Below are 21,721 nucleotides of genomic sequence, written 5' to 3' on the forward strand. Positions count from 1 at the left end.
AAGTAGTAAGCATGGAGTAGTATATTACTGCTTTCTGTTGTTAGTAACGCTGTTTTGTTTTCGGTGTAACGTAAGCAATCTTTTTGGTTTTTATGATTGCTATTTGTATATAATTAGGGTAAACTATGAATAATAAAACAGTAAATAGAACCCCAACGGTTGAACAGATAAATGCCGATGCCATTACACAATTAGCAAATCAGTATTGGGCTCCTCATACTACAAATCCATGGTTAGAATATGAACCAGAAGTGATAGACCGATTGTATAAGCAAGAAATTCTGTGTTCAAACTTTTCAATTCGCCGTATTATGTTCTTGGAGTTCAGTCAGTATTTAGAAAATTATTTGTGGCCTAATTACAATCCAGAAAAAGCTACGCTTGCCCACCTGATGTCCATCATTATTATGATCAATGAAAAGTTTCGTGAAAGGGTGCCAGCGTGGCGTACCTTTAAAAAAATGCCAACTCATTTCCCCTCATTCTTTCAAAAAGTAATGGAAAGTGCCTTAGAAGATGAAGATACTGTCTCAATGAAAGAACAGACTGCTATTCTTATTTTCTTAATTCATTGTTTCAACAGTATTGAAGTTGATTTGATTAGAGAACAAATTCAGAAACTTGTTTCTTTGCCAATCTGGGCCAATATTCTACCCAACAGGAGAGAACAGGAATTTAAAACATGGCCAAAATTAAAGAAGGTTTGGAATGCTATCAAGAAACATGACAGTAATAGGAATGAAGAATCACTGAAGAAAGTTAATTTTGAAAGGTCTTTCTTATCTAGATTAATTGCAAAATTTATTTCGTATTTAGAGATAATACCCAATAAAGAAAAAAATCCCGAAATAGATAAAAAGATGTGGGAAAAAGTTCATTACTGTGAACGTTTTTTAGAGTTAATGATTGATCTTGAAGCTCTTTTACCAACACGTCGGTTTTTCAATGTAGTGTTGGATGGTTGCCACCTTGTGGTCAAATGCCGACTGTCAAATCTTGCAGAAAGAGAGGAGGGTAGGCTATTTAGCCAGCTGCTAGATATGCTGAAGTTCTATTCGAAGTTTGAAATAAATGATGAAACAGGAGAAGCCCTCTCAGATCATGACATGATGCAAATACATTACAATCATATTACTGCACTTCAGTTAGCAGCATTCAAATATTTCCCCGAACTTAGGAACTTTTCATTTGCTAATGTGGCAAGTGTTGATACAAGAGAATCACTTCAGAAGCATTTTGGACCACTTAATGATTCTAAGCTTTATGAGGTAGCATCCTATTTGAATCTTCTACCAGTTTTGGAATCCACTGAAGTTCTCAAATGTGACACCAGATTTTTGCTGGAATTATTAATTTCAAGACACGAATGTAGACCCTCACAGCTAGAAGCATTGAATGAAATGCCACTATATCCCACTGAAATAGAAATATGGGATGAAAATATTGTGCCTTCTGAATATTTCTCAGGAGAAGGTTGTCTTGCTCTTCCAAAGTTAAATTTGCAATTTCTTACACTTCATGATTATTTACTTCGTAATTTTCATCTCTTCCGGTTAGAATCAACATATGAAATTCGACAAGACATTGAAGATGCTGTTAGTCGCCTAAAGCCATGGAAAACAGAAGATGGTGGTGTTATGTTTGGTGGCTGGGCTAGAATGGCACAGCCTATAGTAAATTTTGCTATTGTTGAAGTTGGGAAACCAAACATTGGTGAAAAGCAGCCATCAAGAGTAAGGGCAGATGTGACAGTAAATTTAAATGTTCGAAATGAAATAAAAGGTGAATGGGAAGCTCTCAGGAAACATGATGTCTGCTTTTTGATTACAGTACGTCCCGAATGTCCACCAGGAACACATTATAATTACAGAGAGCCCTTCATCCCTCAGATTGGGCTAACTTTTGTCCGTGGCTGTGAAATTGAGGGCATGCTTGATCAGAGTGGAAAAGTGATTGAAGAAGGACCAGAACCAAAGCCTGAGCTTTCAGGAGATACTCGTACGTTTAGAGTTTGGCTGGATTGCAATCAGTACAGATTAGATATGGATAAAACTGTAGATGGGGTCGAGGATGTGTATGAAACTTTTAATATTATTTTAAGAAGGAAACCTAAAGAAAATAACTTCAAAGCTGTTCTTGAAACTATTCGTGACTTGATGAATACTGAGTGTGTTGTACCTGATTGGTTACAGGATATTATCCTGGGTTATGGAGATCCTGGTGCTGCTCATTATTCAAAGATGGAAAATCAAATATTCACACTTGATTTCAATGACACATTTTTGAATATTGATCACTTAAGGTCCACATTTTCAGAGTATAATATTGAGTTGGACACTGATGACCCAACAAAACTCATTTCACCATTTAAGTTGACATTTTCTGAGACAGAAGAGTCTGACAAAAGAGAATTGAACAGTGAAGAAAAGAAAATTAAAAAAGAAAAAGTTATAATCACACCTCATGTCCTTCCTAGTAGAGGACCTTACCCATATGAACAACCTAAGAAAAATTTGGTGCAGTTTACACCTACACAGATTGAAGCTATAAGATCTGGTATGCAGCCAGGCCTTACTATGGTAGTTGGACCACCAGGTACTGGTAAAACTGATGTTGCAGTGCAAATTATTTCCAACCTTTATCACAATTTTCCAGAACAGCGAACCTTAATTGTTACACACTCAAACCAAGCATTAAATCAATTGTTTGAAAAAATTATGGCATTAGACATAGATGAACGGCATCTGCTTCGTTTAGGTCATGGAGAAGAGGCTCTAGAAACTGAAAAAGATTTCAGCAGATACGGACGAGTAAATTACGTTTTAGCTAAACGATTGGATCTCCTTCAGGAAGTCAGCAGACTTCAGGAAAGTCTTGGAGTACCTGGAGATGTGTCCTATACTTGTGAAACTGCTGGTCATTTTTACCTTTACCAAGTGCTGGCAAGATGGGAAGAATATCTTAGTAAAGTGAAACCTAGAAAAGGAAAGGAAATATCTCTTGAAAACATCCAAACATTGTTTCCTTTTTCTAAATTCTTCGATACAGCACCACAACCACTTTTCCATGGAAAATCATATGAACAAGACATCGAAATTGCTGAAGGATGTTTCAGATACATAAAGAAAATTTTCACACAGTTAGAAGAATTTCGTGCATTTGAATTACTGCGCAGTGGCCTTGATAGATCTCGCTATTTGTTAGTGAAAGAAGCAAAGATTATTGCAATGACATGTACCCATGCAGCTCTGAAAAGAAGAGAACTTGTAGAGTTGGGGTTTAAGTATGATAATATATTAATGGAGGAATCTGCCCAGATTTTAGAAATTGAAACCTTCATTCCTCTACTTCTGCAGAACCCCGAGGATGGCTTTAGTCGGTTGAAACGTTGGATTATGATTGGTGATCACCATCAACTTCCTCCTGTTATCAAAAATATGGCATTCCAAAAATATTGCAACATGGAACAGTCACTGTACACCAGGTTTGTGCGACTTGGTGTGCCAACAGTAGATCTGGATGCTCAAGGCAGATCGAGACCTAGCATTTGTGAGCTGTATAAATGGCGATATAAGAATTTAGGCAATTTGCCTCATGTTATTACATTTCCAGAATATAAAATAGCAAATCCTGGGTTTTGGTTTGATTATCAACTTATTAATGTGGAAGATTTTAATGGAATTGGAGAATCAGAACCAAATCCTTACTTTTATCAGGTAATTATTAAGTTTTATATTTATCATTTTTGCTTGTTATATATATTTTGTTTAGTACTAACAATGGCTACATGGTGTAAGAAAACCTATGACTTATGCTGCACCAGCCAAAAAAAAAATAAAAAAATAAAATAAAATGATAATAATAAGAAGAAAATTAAAAAAAATAAATATATAATAAGAGAAAAGGAAATAAAGAACCTATTCATATCTCTGCTCCCGTAGGTAATGACCTTTGAATTTCCCCAAAATAAATTTTCCTTATTCCAGTAATTTAACTCGTTGGCTAAAATAAAACTTCCTGCCATCCAGTCTAAACATCTCCCCACTGTAACTTGAAATTATGGCCTCTAGTTCTAGAATCATTTATAAGCGTAACTATTTCTTTCTCATTCATTTTACTTATGCCAATCAAGTTTCCTCTAAGGTGCCTAGTTTCCAAGCTCTGCAACCCACATATTCAAAGTCTTTCCTCTTATGAATGGTCTTTTGCCAATCTCAACAGTGAGTTACCTGTCTTTGGACCCTTTCAAGAAGCGCAATGTCTTTCTTTAGGTTCATCTCCATACTTTAACATAGTATTCCAAGTGTGGTCAAACAATAGTCTTATATAATGGGATTATTGACATCCTTATCTCTACTAACAATTGTTCGATAAATCATTGATAGGATACCATGGGCCTTCCTTGCAACCTGTCTATAATGCTCGGAGAACTTCATGTCTGACAGTATTGTAACACCTAAGTTCCTTTCCTCCATTACTAGCTTTAGTTCAACTCCACCAAGTGTATAAGTTATTTTTGGATCACTGTTCCCCAGGTATAATACCTTACACTTTGCTGGATTAAAGTAGAGCTGCCATTTTTCTGACTATCCCTGAAGTCTATCTAGGTCATTCTGAAGAAGCTCTGCTTGGCAGTGATCATTAACTACTCTACAAATCTTTACATCGTCTGCAAATTTAGACATCATGCCTCTATCCCTTTCATAAATGTCATTTATGAAAATCAAAAACAACAGTGGTCCTAATATTGATCTCTGGGGAACCCTACTTCTTATATCAACCCAATCTGAGGAATAACCATTTATGACAACCCTGTGCCCTGAAGCCATCCAGCTATTCATCTAAGGATTTCATGTGAGACTGAGTCAAATACTTTGCTAAAATCCAAATAAACAATGTTTAAATTATTCCCTAAATCCAGATCTTGAGTGACCCTGTCAAAGTAGCTAACCAGCTTGGTTAAACATGATTTTCTTTTTACAAAACCATGCTGAATATCCTTCAGAATTCCATTTCTATCTAAATGACCCTGAATTCCAGCCTTAATCCTTGTCTCCATGATTTTCCCTACTACTGAAGTTAGACTGACTGGCTGGTAATTTCCCACTTCACTCTTAGAACCGCCCTTACGTATTGGAGATACATTGGCACTTTTCCAATCCAACAGATTCACTCCCGAGACCAGTGATGCTCTCATAATTAGCCTCATTATAGGGTATGTGCCCTCAACCCCAGGAGCCTTACTGGCCTGTAGGCTTGAAAGGTTTTCATTAAATAAATGTGAAATTTCAACATCATTAATTACATTTTTTCCAACTTCACACCCATAATTTCTAATTGACAAAAAGGGTTTTTCTTCTGTAAATATCGATGCAAAGTAACTGTTTTCATCTGCAACATCAGCTGGGGTATCTAATACTATTCCACGTCTATTACATAAGGACTGATCTGGTTTGACAATGGAGTCTCCTAACTGAACTAAGTTCTTTTGAACCAGAGTAGTTTGCACTTGGTTATTCTGTTCTAGGGTCTGAATTGGGGGTGTATCACTTGGTAGGTTACTAGAGTCTTGGAGTCCCTGATGAGCTCCCAGTTACACTATTCCTGAAGGCAAACACCCATTTTTTTCAGTGACTCAAATTGTTCTAGCAATGCACCAAATTTTAACTTAAGATCAGTACACTCCTTACAACGGTGACAAAGAAAAGAATCGCCTGGCGAACAATGATTATCCACTAGGTCAACCTTGAAATAGATGTTTATTTTGACATTGTTAGAAAAAAATTTTAAATCTTTAAAAATTTTAAAGGAGGTGGTGGGATTTTCATCAGGTGTGTTAAGATAAAAAGGAAATCTTTTGTATAGTTTCAGTAAAAGCCATTTTCGGAATGTCAAATTATGAAAAAATCAATAATACATGCAGTATAATATACATTAGCTAAGGCTAGATAAGTAATAATAATAATTATAAATCAGAAATTTTGACAACTGTTATCTGTTAGAGTTGTGCAATTAAAGAAAACCTTGGAAAGGAAAGAAAATTTAATATTTTCATAAATGATGTACAAGTAATTTCCAAAGTTTAATAAGGGTGGAACTATTTAGTAGTAGTAGTGGAAAATGATGCAAGAAAGCAAGCTTATTTAGCATCAGCCAAAAAAAAAAAAAACACACACACACTTCACCTATCCATACCATCTAAGAATTTGTCTAATTCTTCCTTGAATTTATTCAAACCATCCACTTTCACAACAACAGATGGAAGCCTGTTCCAACAATCATCCACCTGCTGGTTGAAGGCAAATTTATGCACATTTGTCCTTCCTTAACACATTCACTGCTGATCACGCACCAGCGCGTGATGTCGCAGCAGTATTGAAGAGCCGATCATGCTCAGGCGTGGGATGTGGCATCATTACCCAGTAGCCAATCACGTGCAGTCGTGGGATTCATTAGACTTTTGTATGAAGTTGTCAACTTCAGTTGGCATTGTGTTTCTGCTGTGTATATTTGTTTCAGCGCCAAGTAAAGGGTGTAAACTATATGTAGTTGTATGTGGTGTTGAACATTTTGTTACGTGACGTGCGGAAAAGCCTTGTAATATGAGTTGTGCAGATGATAGTTTAGCAGGCCAGTCACGCCCAAAAAGAAGAAAAGTGCAATATAAAAAATCCCTTACAAATGAAGAAATTGCAAAAATGTTGGAGGATTTATCTGACTTATATCCCAGTGACATCAGTTACGACGATGGCGAAGATTTATCCCTCCAAAGGACGCTTCGGATTCAGAAAGTGTAGATGAAGAAGATGTTGTGGAAGAGGCTACACTTCCACTGCAGGATTCCGGTAAGTTGGAAAACGTCATGTGGGAAAATGACGTAACATCGATGAAACAGTTTTGTTTCACAAAATCCGAGTCTTTGCTGCAACCTGAACTGGAACATGTGCTCAAACCACAGGAAGAAAGAAAAGGTGGAAAGATATTGAGGAAGCAATGCAAACGTTGCTATTCCGAAGGGAAACGTAAGGATACAATCTATATCTGCAGTGTTTGTGAAGGATCACCCGGCTATTGCTTAGATTGTGCGAACATTATACATAAGCAACATTCTAACACATAGTATTTGTAATCTGTATTGGTTCGGTATGAAATAAAACGCATTTCTTAATGTTACCATGTTTCTTGTTTTATTATTTACATACTATATTATTATGTTTTTGTGTCACACGCCAGCGTGTGATGCGGCATTTAAAGCCAAATTTGACCTCCAGTGCCTATCACGTCCTGGCACGTGAATCTCAAAATCTTTTGGAAACTGCTTATACGACACTTGAATATTGATATGGTATACCTAACAATCCCTTATTACCAATTTTCAAGCTTTTTCGTTATGGAAACACAGTCGGCTTCTGGCGACAGTCTCCTCCTTCTGTGCTGCACTATTGACGATAGCATGCTGACCCATGACCGGCAGCGAACGTAATTCACTTATTGGACATGGTCAACAAATGCTGACCTGCAGCATTTGTTGACCATGGAGTTTTCACTGCAGACATGCTGCCAGTCCTGGTAGCATGTCTGCAGTGATCAGAGAATTTTATATTTGAATGACCAATTATTCCCACCAGGTCTTTTTCATTTTTCACTATGCTGAGTATAGTACCACACAGTTGATAAGTTACTGTGAGATTAATTAATGCTGCACATATGCAGTACATTGCATTTGTCAATGTTAAACTTCAACTGCTGTTTCTCAGCTGTTGATTTAATTTTCCTAGATCTTGTTGCAGTAGCTCACCCTGTTTACCGCCATTAACCACCCTGCCAACTTTTGTATTATCTGCAAACTTAGATATTAAGCCTGATACACCTTCATGAATAACATTAATAAATATTGGAAACAACAATGGACCCAGCACCAAACCCTGGGGGTTCCTCTAATAACATTAGTCCACGAAGAGCAGTGTCCATTGATAGTTAAATGAAGTTCCAGTTAGAATTTTAGTTAATGATAGATTACTGTATCTCTTCTCTTCCCATTTATTGTTTGTAACCTGATTTATTTATTTATTTATTTTTTGTGGGCACAAACAACTTTCTAAGGTCTGCATTATAAAATTAAAACAGCTTTTTTAAGTGTATTGAACTCCACATTTCTATTTTTAAAATATATGATCATGCTAGTTTAGCATTTTTTTCCCCCCATCTAAGGAAATGATTAATATTACATTTGTACCATTCAGATATCCCATAAATATAATATTTTATTTATTTTAAAATTTATTTTGTTAAATTTTTTGAATATATGTATATTATTATTTTTTTAATGTTAATTTATTTATTTTGCAGAACTTGGCAGAAGCAGAATATGTTGTTGCAGTTTTCATGTATATGAGGCTTCTGGGTTATCCAGCTGAGAAAATCTCAATTCTTACCACTTATAATGGTCAGAAGCATCTGATTCGAGATGTTGTCAATCAGAGATGTGCTGGCAATTCACTTATTGGACATCCACACAAGATTACTACAGTAGACAAATACCAGGGTCAACAAAATGATTACATTTTGCTATCTCTTGTTAGAACCAAAGCTGTGGGACATCTTCGAGATGTGCGGCGTTTAGTTGTTGCAATGTCTCGGGCAAGATTGGGGCTGTATATTTTTGCCAGAATTTCTCTTTTTCAGAACTGTTTTGAATTAACACCAACATTCAGTATTTTAATGAGACGTCCTTTGAAGTTTTACTTAGCGCCTTATGAAACTTATCCTGGAAACAGAAAAGCAGAGCAAACACCACCAGGTGAACCATTAATAATGCAGAATATGCCCCAGATGGCATCATTTGTTTATGAATTCTACCAGCACAAAGTAGAAATGATGAAAGCCCAAGTGCACGCAATGCAGTATACTGCACCTCCTAATATCTATAAATATAAATTATCTGATCAAGCTATTTCAGAAGAATCTACTATTGAGATGGAGACAAATCAGATTATTTCAGAAGAATCCACGGTGCAGAGTAATCAGATTATTTCAGTAGAATCCAGAGTGGAAAGTAATCAGATTATTTCAGAAGAATCCACTGTGGAGAGTAATCAGATTATTTCAGAAGAATCTACTGTGGAGAGTAATCAGATTATTTCAGATGAACCCAATGTGGAAGTGGAGGCTGATCAGGCTATTTCAGGAGAACCTGTTGTTGCAATAGAGGATGATCAGGCCATTTCAGGAGAACCTGTCGTTGCAATGGAGGATGATCAGGCCGTTTCAGGAGAACCTGTCGTTGCAACAGAGGATGATCAGGCCGTTTCAGGCGAACCTGTTGTTGCAACGGAGGATGATCAGGCCATTTCAGGAGAACCTGTCGTTGCAACGGAGGATGATCAGGCTATTTCAGGAGAACCTGGTGTTGCAATGGAGGATGATCGGGCCATTTCAGGAGAACCTGGTGTTCCAAAGGAGGATGATCAGGCCATTTCAGGAGAACCTGGTGTTGCATTGGAGGATGAACAGGTCATTTCAGGAGAACTTGGTGTTACAGTGGATTCCGCTCGGGCCATTTCAGAAAAACCCAATATTGAAGTGGAGGATGATGAAACTGTTGCACAAAAATCTGCTGCTGAAGTGGAGGTAGAGATTTCAACTGATTCTAATTAACCAGTCAGCCATAAACCTCAGGTAATATGAATATTTATGAATGAGCAAAATGCAGAATTTAGAAAAATGCATTTGTAGTTTTAGAAATTTTATTTTACCTAAAAAAAAAAAAAAAAAACTAGAAAAAAACTAGTTTTATTGTAATATAGTAGACACTCAATTTTCCGGGATAGATGGTAAAAAACCAATCCCGGATAATTGATTTCCCAGTTAATCCAAAAATACAAACGTCCCCAACATATGTAAGAGATACATTCCAGAACTTCTTACTTCGTTGAGTTTTACGTAACTCGGGAATGACTAGTAACATATTGCTACTATATTATTATTGACAAATCTGAATTCAGCGCGATACTTGTTAATGTTTGACCATTTTCATACATCCTTATTAGTTTAATTTTCTGATCCAAATCGGTCGCTTTCCTTTTGTTGGTAGATTTACTAGTAGCGCTGTCACTTATTCTCTTAGTCGGCACCACGATAATGGTCAAAATGAAATTTTCTGTAAAGAACTTCACAGGGTTAAGGTGAAAACTCACTGTTATCACTCCGCACGAGCCCACATTTTATTAATGCACATTTCTGGAGGTCAACAATTTGCACTTTGTTTTATTTGATGTTTCTGTTAGCGCAATCTATTATAAACAGGTAGTAAACTCAATCTTATTGCATTTGTGATAATACCAATAGCTGAAATTCTGTGGGTTTTTATGTTATTATGGTGAAGCGTGTGTCCCCTTCACTGAAATCTTCAGTCATATAAAAAAAAAAAACCATAAATAATTGTAAGAATCTTTTCTTTTTTTTCCTATTTTTTTTGCTTGTTACTCCAAACTCACTTGTGCAATTTGTGCATGCTGTGATCGTCGTTATTGATTGCTTATTATTATTATTTTTTGTTGTTTTAAATTTTACAGTCCTAAAAAAAAAAAAAATTGAGTGAAAACAAATTTATATATCAAAAAATGTTCAGCAACCTCGTAAAAAATATGGCGATAGATAAAAAAACTTACCACGTACTACTCGCATGTCCAATACGATGCTTCCCTTTATTTTTTACAATGTCGCGTATGGTTTGGTCACCAACATTATAATGGTTCATTAGAGATTTAACAGATGCACCGTTTTCAAACTTTTGAATAATTTTAAGTCTTTGTTTAACTGAAAGCGCAACTCTTTTGCATTCACCCATCATTTTCGTGATTTCTAAACAAAAAAAAAAATTTTTTTAAATATTACTATAAAAAAAATTTCGACATCCCTGACATAAATAACGAAACAAAATTTGTCCTTTTGTGGACAAATTTTGCAACGGAACACAACAATCGACGCGACGCACTAAAACAAACCAAACATTTGTTCTCTCTTTTTTTTTTGAGCGGGGGTTGCAAGATAATAGGCACATTAATCTCCCAATGACAACTTATAACGCCACTTCTTGTCGCTTATTTATAACTTGAAAAATATCTGTTAGGTATTCTAGTTATTACTTGAATTTTATGATTGTTTTTTTTTTTTTTTTTTTTAATTTGGAATCTTAAAGTGTCCTGGTTAATCCGATCCCGGTAAATTGAGAGTCTGCTGTACTTTATATTTCTGTGTATAAATCAACTTTTGATGGTCCAAAACTTACTCTAAAGCAGATTCCAACCCCTTTTTACCTTGTGGCCCCTTAAGGGAAGAGGATGTAGGGTTCTGGAAGGAGGATATGAAATTTATGATCTTTTTTAAAAATATTTCATAAATTTCATGCTCCCCCCCCACTTCCAGAAGAAGTGCAGATAAGCAGATTTTACAAAATTTATCTATGAATATACATATTTTTATAAATTAATATATACTTCAATACATTTAATATCAAAGATTGAAATAAAATGCACTTCATACTTCGATTAGCGCAATGGTTTGTCCATTGTCCATATTGTTTTTATGAGGCACTTTTTTTAAAAAAGTGCCTTCCAGTAGGGTGTGCCCTAATGGGAGGTACTATTTCACAATATGAATATTTAGAGCAGAGGTTCCCACACTTCGGGAGAAGATAACACTGACTTTCTTCAGAAAGTCAGTGTTATCTTACTTTTAACAAAGAGAGCAGAAATAACAATTAAAAAAGTACACAATGGTTCCTAATGCAGATTTTATTGCAGTATGCCATTATGCAGGATGTGAAGGACTGTAAAAAAGGGGATTGTCTTATTTGGTGAATATATGAAGGCATGGATTTTCAAGGCAAAAAATAGAAGTTGACATATTCCATATCATCATCGTTCCGCTATTCCATGGGTCGATGTATGAAGCCTTGCCACCATTACCTGTCCTTGTACTCTTCTCCGTCGTAGATTTCACTCCAGTTTCCTTTTCTCTTAATGATATCAATCTTTATCATGTCCTGCCACTTCATTCTTGGTCTCCCCCTTGGTCTTTTGTCCTTTAATTGGAAATTGGCACCTCCATAGCCAGGTGGGCAGGAGCAGCAGTGCGTAGCACACGCTTCTTGATTAGACCAGGGTTCGAGCCCGTGACCACCAAAGACGGAGGATGCAGAAAGGTCAGGGAATGACCACCACATATCCCCGGAGCAATATGGCCTTAGTTGCTAATGCTCCTAAAAACCAAATAACAACAACAACATTAATTGGAAATCAAACATTCTTCTTGGCAAATGCCTCTCGTTCATCCTCTTGACATGTCCAAACCATTTCAAACAGGACCTTTCAATCCTATTCTGAAGTTTTATTGTGTATTATATTCCATAATACACACTAAATCATGCTTTTTTTTTTTTTTTTTTAATCTATAAAACAACAGCATTTTCACAATATAGCTTATAGATAAAACTGTATAAAATTAGTGAAGCATGGTTCACAATGGTTGTATACCACCCCGAGTTGACAATTAAATAAATATCTTTTTATTTATCATTGCCAGAGACTTACATGACCTAGTGACAACATACCCAATGAGGATATATTGTCACCAAATATTGCCCCTCTCTTTTGGGAAAAGAGAAGGGCAGTATTTGCCCTGTGGAATTCTGGCAAATACTTATTTAATAAGAAAGGAACTGTTTGACTATAAAAGGGTCTCTAGTGGAAGGATTTGTGTATAAAAAAGAGCAAATTACCTTGTATTCTATAAAATTTTTCCAATAGGATAAAGAAACATTGATAAGTGAACAGGGTCAAATGTAGAGGATAAGTCAAGATAAACAGGTCAAGTTGATCATTTCAGTTTGTGGCACCAGAAACAAGAATGGCATTATCAAAAGATTAGTGAGGGTAGAAACACCCTTTTTTCCATAGTGAATGTAAGAGAAAAGAGGAGAAATAGGCAGAATAGGATCTTTTAAATAATTTCAGCAGTATGGAGGGTATAGTGATAGTTCATCTTCTTTTTTTTTTTTGATAGTTGAGGGTAGTTTAGGAGTGGGTAATCTGAAGCATTAAAGGACAATTCATTTATGACTCCTACAAAAGGATTAGAGGAGGAAGAAGGACAGGTTACAAAGAGTCGTTGCACCTGCCTACATGTTTAAGCCATGCAAAGAGATCTGGCAGAAGTGAGTGATCATTAAAAGCAGAATCTTTTTATGTGAGGGGAAGCAGACTCCAAGAAGAAAGAAAATTTCTTTATTTTTTTTTAAGAGAGACAAAAGTTGCACTGGCTTGAGTATATAGATGACAGTTAAGATCAGTGTTGGGTGTGGTTTCCCCCATCCCTCTCCTTGAAACATTTCTGCTTATAAGGTGGTACAGTTTCTCATCTCACCAGAATTTAGAAATTGCTGTGCTGTGGATCATCTTGGAGGCAGCAGGTAATGCAATGCAGGCCAAAAATTTTGAACGTAGAGCAAGAAGCAAGCATATGCTAAGGGAAAATATTAAGAAATTCTAGTGCTGTGGGAATATTCAGAAATTTAAGAAAAGGAAAATTTCTTACAGCTGTAGGATATGTTATTCTTGACTTGAGGTAAAAAGGATCACTGAATTTTTAAGATAGATAAGGCCAAAGAAATGGTAACATAGTTAGAAACAAAGGGGATTCCCAGCTGCTGTAGAAGGAGAAATTAGTACTATTTGCAAATTACAGAAAATAATCTGGACGTAATAATCTAGAAAATAATCTGGACTAAATTTTGTTCCAACAATCAACCACATGTTGGCTGAAGGTAAACTTCTGCATATCTATTCTGAACCATTCTTCAATTTAAATTTATACTCCCTTGTGCATGGTCTGAGCAAGAGGAAGAATCCCATCAGCATTGAGTTTGCTCAAGCCATTGAAAGCCTTAAACATCTCAATCAAATCATCTTGCAGGTGCCTCAGCTCCAGACACAGCAATTTGTAAAACTGAAGCCTCTCTTCATGAGCACCCCTTTTGTTCCCTTTGCCAATCTCATTGCCTTTCTTTTACCTGTTCCAGCAACTCTGCATCCTTCCTAAAGACCTGTACATAATACTCAAAATAACCATGACCTTGTACAAAGGGATAATCACCTCCTTATCCCTGCTAGCAAAATCCTTGTATATCATTGACAAAACCCTATGAGCTGGCCTGGCAGTCTGTTTGCACTGCTCAGAGAACTTTATATCTTACTGCACAATTACCCCCATTCTATTTCATTATCCACTACCCTGAGTGTAGTATCATACATTTGATAGGTTTCTCTGAGATTATTGCTACCTATTGCAGTAGTACTTTACATTTGTCAGTGTTAACCTTCAGTTGCCATTTCTCAACTCATCTGCCTAATTGTTCTAGATCTTGTTGCTATAGCATACCTTTATTACTGTCATTAACCCTCATCAGTATTATTAATAAATACAGAAAACAACAATTGGCCCAGCAGCAAACCCTGTGTTTTGTTGCTGTTTTCAATTAATGAAATAAATGTACTTAAAAATAAATTTATATTTTTTTAAAAATTTACTGTGGCTGTTAATATTGTCGTAATAAATTCAAATATGCATACATTTTACATCTTTACAATATAATAATCAAGTTTATAGAATTGCTTTATATGAAGGTATTTGGAAAGTTATTGGCCTACCATATTTTATAATATGAAAATAAATGCAATAATAGATCTTGTGTGAAAGGTGTGGTGTGGGTAGATATTTAACTTGAAAGAAATACAAATGCTTAACTGTAACAGACAAAATTATATATATGTACAAGTATATTGGTTCCTAAGTGTTGTAGTACAATTACCACAAAATAAATTCTAATAGCCATTAATCTTGCCCTAACTTTGATGTTTTGGGTTTCCTTATTAAATCCAAAGAAAGTAGAAAGGGAACCAAAGTCAGATTAGATAATTTCAAAAAAATCCCAAGAACTTCCCTTATTTGATAAAGTTAAATGTTATGAGAAATTCTCCAGGAGACTCCCTCTTCCTCCATGGCACTGCTCCCAATCAGAATACGCAGGTAATCATAGAAATAATGAATTATTAGGTTATGATGTAATACTTCCTATAGTAAATATGGCCTACTTTGGATTATTGCCTGTTTCTTGCCCTGAAAAAAATGTTTGAAAGGGTGACATGTTGGGACAAATAATATTATACGTGCAGTCAAGACATGGTTACAAGACTGAGACTGCAGGTTCTACAGGAGAATTCTAGCAGAAATTAGGGAATATTACACAAAGTGTATAGTCTTTAGATTTTGTTTGTTTAATTTTTCCAGTGCATCACTGGCTCTAAAGGCTACTAGGACACTGTGGCTATAGTGTACCAGTAGCCTTTTGAGGCACCTGTGTTGAATAAAAGCTGATTCATATTCAGATTGCTTCATTCTTTTTTGTGGTGGGCTAGAAATATTTCAAATAGCCTTTGTATTTGTGACATGTCCATGCTCATATATTCTCCAGCACCATCTGTTGGGCTGTAATGGTGAATTACACAAGAGGGAGGTGAATGAGAAGATGAATTACATGAGAGGAAGGTGAATGAGAAGATGAATTACATGAGAGGAAGGTGAATGAGAAGATGAATTACAAGAGAGGAAGGTGACAGTACCAGTTAAAGTCCGTCACCACCAAATACGGAGGATGCGGAAAGGTCAGGGAATGACCACCGCATATCCCGGAGCAATATGGCCTTAGTTGCTAATGCTCCTAAAAACCAAATAACAACAACCAGTTAAGTAAGATGTAAAGGGCCTGCATCGTCACTGACAAGCAGATGGAACAGAATGGGATGAGAAAAGCTCTAGATTCTTTCACAAAAGATGTGCCAATAGGTGTTGTCACATATCAGGTGCCCATTTGCTAGATAGCAGGATTGGAACACCCAGAATTGACTGTTCAAACATCACATGAGAGTAGATGTAGAAGATGGAAGGCAATGCAACCATTCATCCCAAGTCAAGCAAGCCACTATTAATGACCCCTGGAGCACATTTGCAGTTGAAATGGACAGTGAGAGGAATGTAACAACATTCTTAATGCACAGACTCAAGAGATGATGAACAAAACTGGAATAAGTGTGTGACCAATAACCATCACAAGAACATTTCATATAATGGGTCTGTACTTGTAAGCTGAAACTTCTTCCTGGCAGTACATTGCTCTAACTTATCCTAATGCAACAGCAGTGGCAGAATGTGATGTTGAATGATGAATCATGTTACACAGTTCAGGCATCAGATGCCTTTGTGTGTGGCATATGTCCAAAAACAGTTTCACTCAGATTGCATTGCACCAGAAGTGCAGTTTGGTGATGATAGAATGGACCAGTTTTTTTGATGAAACAACAAATGCAGCAGTCTGTTGCAACAATCCAAACAAATTATATTTTATGGGAATTTTGTAATAATTCTTTGGAGAGGGGGCTGTATTCTTAAAACCATGTCAGTACAATGGTTTAGGGCAAATAATAATAGTCAATCTGCTGCAGCACAGAACCCAAAGAGAAAATTCAGATGAATGCCTTTGGAATGTTATAAAACAACAGTCAGAGGCCAGACCAAGGAGAATACCAGGTTGAGCCTCACAGAAGGAGTGGAGCAAGATTCCAGTCTTCAAACATCAAAAACTTATACAAAGTGTTCTCCAAAGAACATTTTGTACAAGTTTTTGATGTTTGAAGTTTTTAAATACCATAATCATAATCATTATTATCAATTTCTTTTTTTCATTCCAGATGTTTTTCATTTAGTGTTCAAATATATGCATATGTCAGAGGATAGCATGTGTGTGTGTGTATTTTTTAATATATTTTATTATTAATTTTATTGTCTTCATATTGTTTGTAGCCCACAGAAGGTTTGGAGATTTTTTAAATTGGTCCTTTTGAAGAAAAGTTTGCTTGCCAGGTAAACTAGTCTTAATTATTTATTTTATTAATTAATATTAGTTTAGGATTGCATGTTCAGATTATATTTTATTTGAAATACGAGGATATTATTTCCCAAATGGCATTTATATGGCAGTCCTACACTCTGCCTGCTGTTTTACTTCAAAGAGGAATTTTTAATTTAAATGTCGGAACTTATTACATTATATATTAATTACTTAAATATTCTTATAACCTGCATGGGCTACCTCTAATTTTAATAAAAGAATAGTTTACTTTCTGGAATTTTTAGAACTGCGCAAGCTATAATATATGTGTTCATATGACAAAACATCTTAAAACTGCACAATAAAAAAAAATGCTGAAAAAAAATTAATATGAACTAACTTCTTTAAAAATATATATATTCTTGAGTAACCAGTATGTGTGAAAATATAATCGAAACATTATAGTTTGATTTGGGGGAAGGGTGTGGCAAAGGAAAAATGCTAATGGTGCTAATTTCTAAAGTTACTGACATCAGCAACAGCACGGTAAATATTTCTACTAGAAATATGCTCTAAAATATAATGGAAATAATAAATAATTACAGATACATTGTAACAATGCAGAACCCAATAGTCACAATTTCCACAGAGCAAAATGTCAAATTTTGCTCTTTTCTGTTATTATACAATTGCACATATACTTCTTGGTATCACTGCCATAATAGAGATAAGATTGACCAACCAGCATTTTTGACCTTCAGAATCTACACTGTTGCTATCGTGTCAGCAGTTATATTTTTGAGTATATATTTGTGTCTGTGACCACTCTGATGAAATTGAACAGCCAAAATTGATGAAACTAATAATTACACTGAGTGATCACTGAATTACGACCACCTACCTAATACTTCGTAGGTCCCTCTTTTGCCCTCAGTACAGCAGCTATCTGACATGGCATTGATTCAACAAGATGTCGGAAGCATTTGGGAGGTATGGCCAACCAAGCTGTGTGTGTAATGCGGTCAGTAATGCAGGTATGGAGGTGATTGGTGTATCCAGACGCCTGATATGCCTTTCCATAGTGTCCCACAAGTGCTCTATGGGATTGATATCGGGGGAAGTTCAGAGGCCAATCGATATGCTGGAAGGCAGAACTGTGTTCCTCAAACCATTCCCGCACAGTGCCCAATGGCTCGGCGCAGTCATCTTGGAATACAACATTCGGGAAAAAGTGTAACATAGCGGGGTGTACACAGTCAGCAAGCAGTTGATGATAGCGGAGACCACTGACAGGTTGTTCCACATGCACCGGGAGTCCAAGTTCCTGCCAGTAAAACATGTCCCACACCATACAATTGCCTCCACCGGCCTGCACTTTTGATACCATGCATGATGGATCTGTACACAACCATCCACGGTGTGGAGTAAATAACATGACTCATCCGACCAGCACACCTTCTTCTAATGTCCAACTTGCGTTCTCTTTGCACCAGGTGAGTCTTTTACACTGATGAACCTTGGTTAGGAGAGGATGCTGTAGGGGTTGTCTGCTGTATAGTCCATAAATGCAACACGTGGTCATGCCAGATATTGTTCCAGGTTGGCCCGGAACAATATCTCGCATGACCATGTTGTATTGGGTACTCAACTCTTCAACAGTGCTGCGCCTGTAGGAGTCGTCGGACCCGGTGCTCACCTCTAACATCAACCTCTCGCTGACCTTTCCAGTTTTGCTGTCAGGTTGTTGTTTGACCATTTTGATGCCAGTCCTGGTACACTTTAACTACGGTGGCTCTCGAACACCTCACCAGTTCAGCCGTTTGGGAAATCAAGGCACCAGCTCATCGAGCATCCACAATCTGTCATTTATCAAAGTCTGATACATCCTTCCTTTTGCCCATCACGCTTGGAACTTTACTAACTACTGAACCACTGACACCTTATCTATGCTACTTAGGTTGACTAACTCCACACTCCGTACCTCGTGTGGTCAACAGGTTGCATTCAGTTTTCATAGGGGTGGTCATAATTCAGTGATCACTCAGTGTATATATCTAAGTATATTGTTTATCATTGGTATTTGCATGTGAATGTTAGCATTGTACTTATTTCTACAAAAAATAAAAAAAAATACCCCACATTTAACTATGTAGTTGATAGTGCTCCAGTTATTCTTTAGTTCTTTTTAATTGGTTAGTGGACTCATTTTGACTTTTTTTTTTTTTTTTACATTGGCACATTCTGTTCACTGAGCAGTAACTCTTGTTGTTTTGCTTTCCAGGATAACTTTTTTCCAGTTTTTCTATTAAAAATTTGAAAATCTTTTGAATAGGATTAAAATTATTCTCCAAGTAGCAGTATGGTTTACACAAATTCACTTGACTGGTAACAGACTGAAATGGATGTGAGGACTAATTTTTGGTGTAATGTTAGTATATAGTACTATTACCACTCACTGATAACCTGAATATTTTTTTCAAGGCTGCTTTAATACACCAAAATAGTTTTTTTGAATTTAAGGGCATTAGGTTCCATAATACAGTACCACTTGTAAAATTCCTAATCTCAGTAGTGATTGAATTTTGCATTAGGAAACTTATAATTTTCATTTTAGAAATCTTAGTAAAGGAATTACCTAATATAATCCCTGACCAACCACCAAGAAATTATTTTGTGCATTTTTTAACCTTCCCATGAATGTAATATTTTATTTACTTATTTTTGCAGATCTTAGCTGAAGCAAAATATGTTGATGGCAGTTTCATATAGATGGCTTCTAGATTATCCAGATGAGAAAATTTCAGCTATTACCATCTGTACAGGTCAAAAGTTTTTGATTCAAGATGTTATCAACCAGAGAGTCAAATCTCTTATTGGGTATCCACACAAGATTACTGCAGTAGATAAATGCCAGGGCCAGCAGAATGATTATATTTTGCTATTTGTTGTTAGATGTTAACCATTGGACTTCCAAGATGTGCAACATTTAGTTGTCTCTCTATCCCTCAAGCAAGGTTAATCAATCCTCACTATTTTTGTGAAAACTAGGATATTTCGAAACTGTTTAGAATTAAAACAAGCATCATCTTAAATGCAAAATAAAACTGCATTATCTTGTGCCTAATGAATGTTGTTCTAATAGAAAACATTCCTCAGACAGTATCATTTGATTATAATTCTACAAAACCAAAGATGATAATAATGGAAATTCTAGTCTTGCTTAAGACATATGGGGTGCCTCCGTAGCCAGGTGGGAAGGAGCAGTAGTGTGTATCACATGCTTCTTGATTAGACTGGGGTTCGAGCCTGTCACCACCAAATACGGAAGATGCGGAAAGGTCAGGGAATGACCACCGCATATTCCGGAGCAATATGGCCTTGGTTGCTAATGCTCCTAAAAACCAAAAACAGCTTAAGACATAGAAATCATTATGGGGGGTGTGCTGTTAATTTGTTATCAAGGGACTCTCAAGAGCAGCTAAGGATCATCCCTAGTTGAAATAGTCTGTTAAATTTAATCAAACAAATTTTTTTAACAAGGGGGTTGGATAAACCACAAAAAAGTAACAAGGGACTTATGCAAGCCCCTCCTGCACACCCCTGGCAACTGCTAAATGTCGCACATCTCCAAGGTTACTAGGACATTAGATATGTAAATAATAAGATGCCCAACAGTTTTGAACATCTTAATTCCGAAAGTGTAATATTTGTATATTCAGTTTATTACCAAAAATAATGTTACTGTATTATTTTTGGGATAATATTTATATTATCCCAAAATTACAGCAATTAATGTATAAAATATGTTGAGGCATACCCAAGTTTCAGTCCTCCAAAAGAAACTTGATTAAAATGCATAAAATGAGTAATTTTTTCTAAATCAAAGCAGAAATTCTGATCCTCAGCCTTTCTCTAAATAAAATTGCTACTGTAATATATTGTAAATAAGATGTAAATTGACTATTTTGTGTTGTATAATTTTTATTAAAGAAAACATTTGACAAAGTGTCACATTTTCTACCTCATTTTTGTTTCTCACGATTTTTGATTCTTGTGACTTCTTGTGTTAATTAGTGTTCACTTGCTCTTACAAAGAAAGGCTTATGTTTTGCAGGTTAGTGTCTGGAGACTAGGCATCTGTGAGGTGATCTGAGTGAGGTGTATAAAGCCTTGAATGGTTTGAGCATGCTCAGTGCTGATGGGATTCTTCCTTTTGCTCATAATAATCACCTGAGAGGGCATAAATTCAAATTGAGGAAAGACATGTAGGATAGATGTTCGGAAGTTTGCCTTTAACCAGCAGGTAGTTGGTTGGTGGAACAGATTTCCATCCTTTGTTGTGGAAGTTGATCGCATAAATAAATTTAACTCAGCTGGACAGGTATCTGGAACGAACGGAGGGGTGAAATGGGAGCAGGGTTTTTTTTTTTTTTGGCCGATGCTGCATAAGCTTGCTTTCTTGCATTGTATGCCTCTACTAATGCTAATTAATGAAAAGTAATGGTATAAAAATAATATGATCATTAAATAATAAATTGACAAATTAAGAGGATTATAAATGGTATAAGAGAAATAAACAGTAATTCAAGGTATGAAAGCAGTTAACACATTAACTGCATGGTGGTTGTATATGTGCAAGAAGAGATTTTTATTCTACTTGGGTGGAAAACCACCTGACTTTATGAACCATATTCTTCTGATTTGATGAAAGAAAAACCAGATTTTTTGCCAATCAACCTTTGTCAATAGCTGACTAATTCAGCCCTAGTGAAGAAA

The 21,721-nt window shown here is 36.1% G+C and overlaps 1 protein-coding gene across 1 annotated transcript; it reads left to right on the forward strand.

The window, feature by feature from the left end:
* The first annotated feature begins 125 nt into the window (after window positions 1–125).
* LOC150087814 (RNA helicase aquarius) lies at window positions 126–19,967 on the forward strand. Its single transcript, XM_090369925.1, has 4 exons — window positions 126–3,716; window positions 8,350–9,678; window positions 16,918–16,977; window positions 19,673–19,967. The coding sequence occupies exons 1-2, from the start codon at window positions 126–128 to the stop codon at window positions 9,655–9,657; spliced, it is 4,899 nt and encodes a 1,632-aa protein (XP_090226051.1). The 3' UTR covers window positions 9,658–9,678; window positions 16,918–16,977; window positions 19,673–19,967.
* Window positions 19,968–21,721: the final 1,754 nt, after the last annotated feature.

This window comes from Mastigoproctus giganteus, chromosome 3 (genome assembly GCF_048544385.1).
Source record: "Mastigoproctus giganteus isolate SK-2022 chromosome 3, ASM4854438v1, whole genome shotgun sequence".
NCBI classification, from domain to species: Eukaryota; Metazoa; Arthropoda; class Arachnida; order Uropygi; family Thelyphonidae; genus Mastigoproctus; species Mastigoproctus giganteus.

What these genes read in the sequence shown, in the direction of transcription:
- LOC150087814 (XM_090369925.1), top strand. Translation starts at nt 126, where the DNA reads ATGAATAATAAAACAGTAAATAGAACCCCAACGGTTGAACAGATAAAT. An exon ending in CAAATCCTTACTTTTATCAG is followed by an intron (nt 3,717 to 8,349) that starts GTAATTATTAAG and finishes TTTATTTTGCAG; the next exon opens with AACTTGGCAGAAGCAGAATA.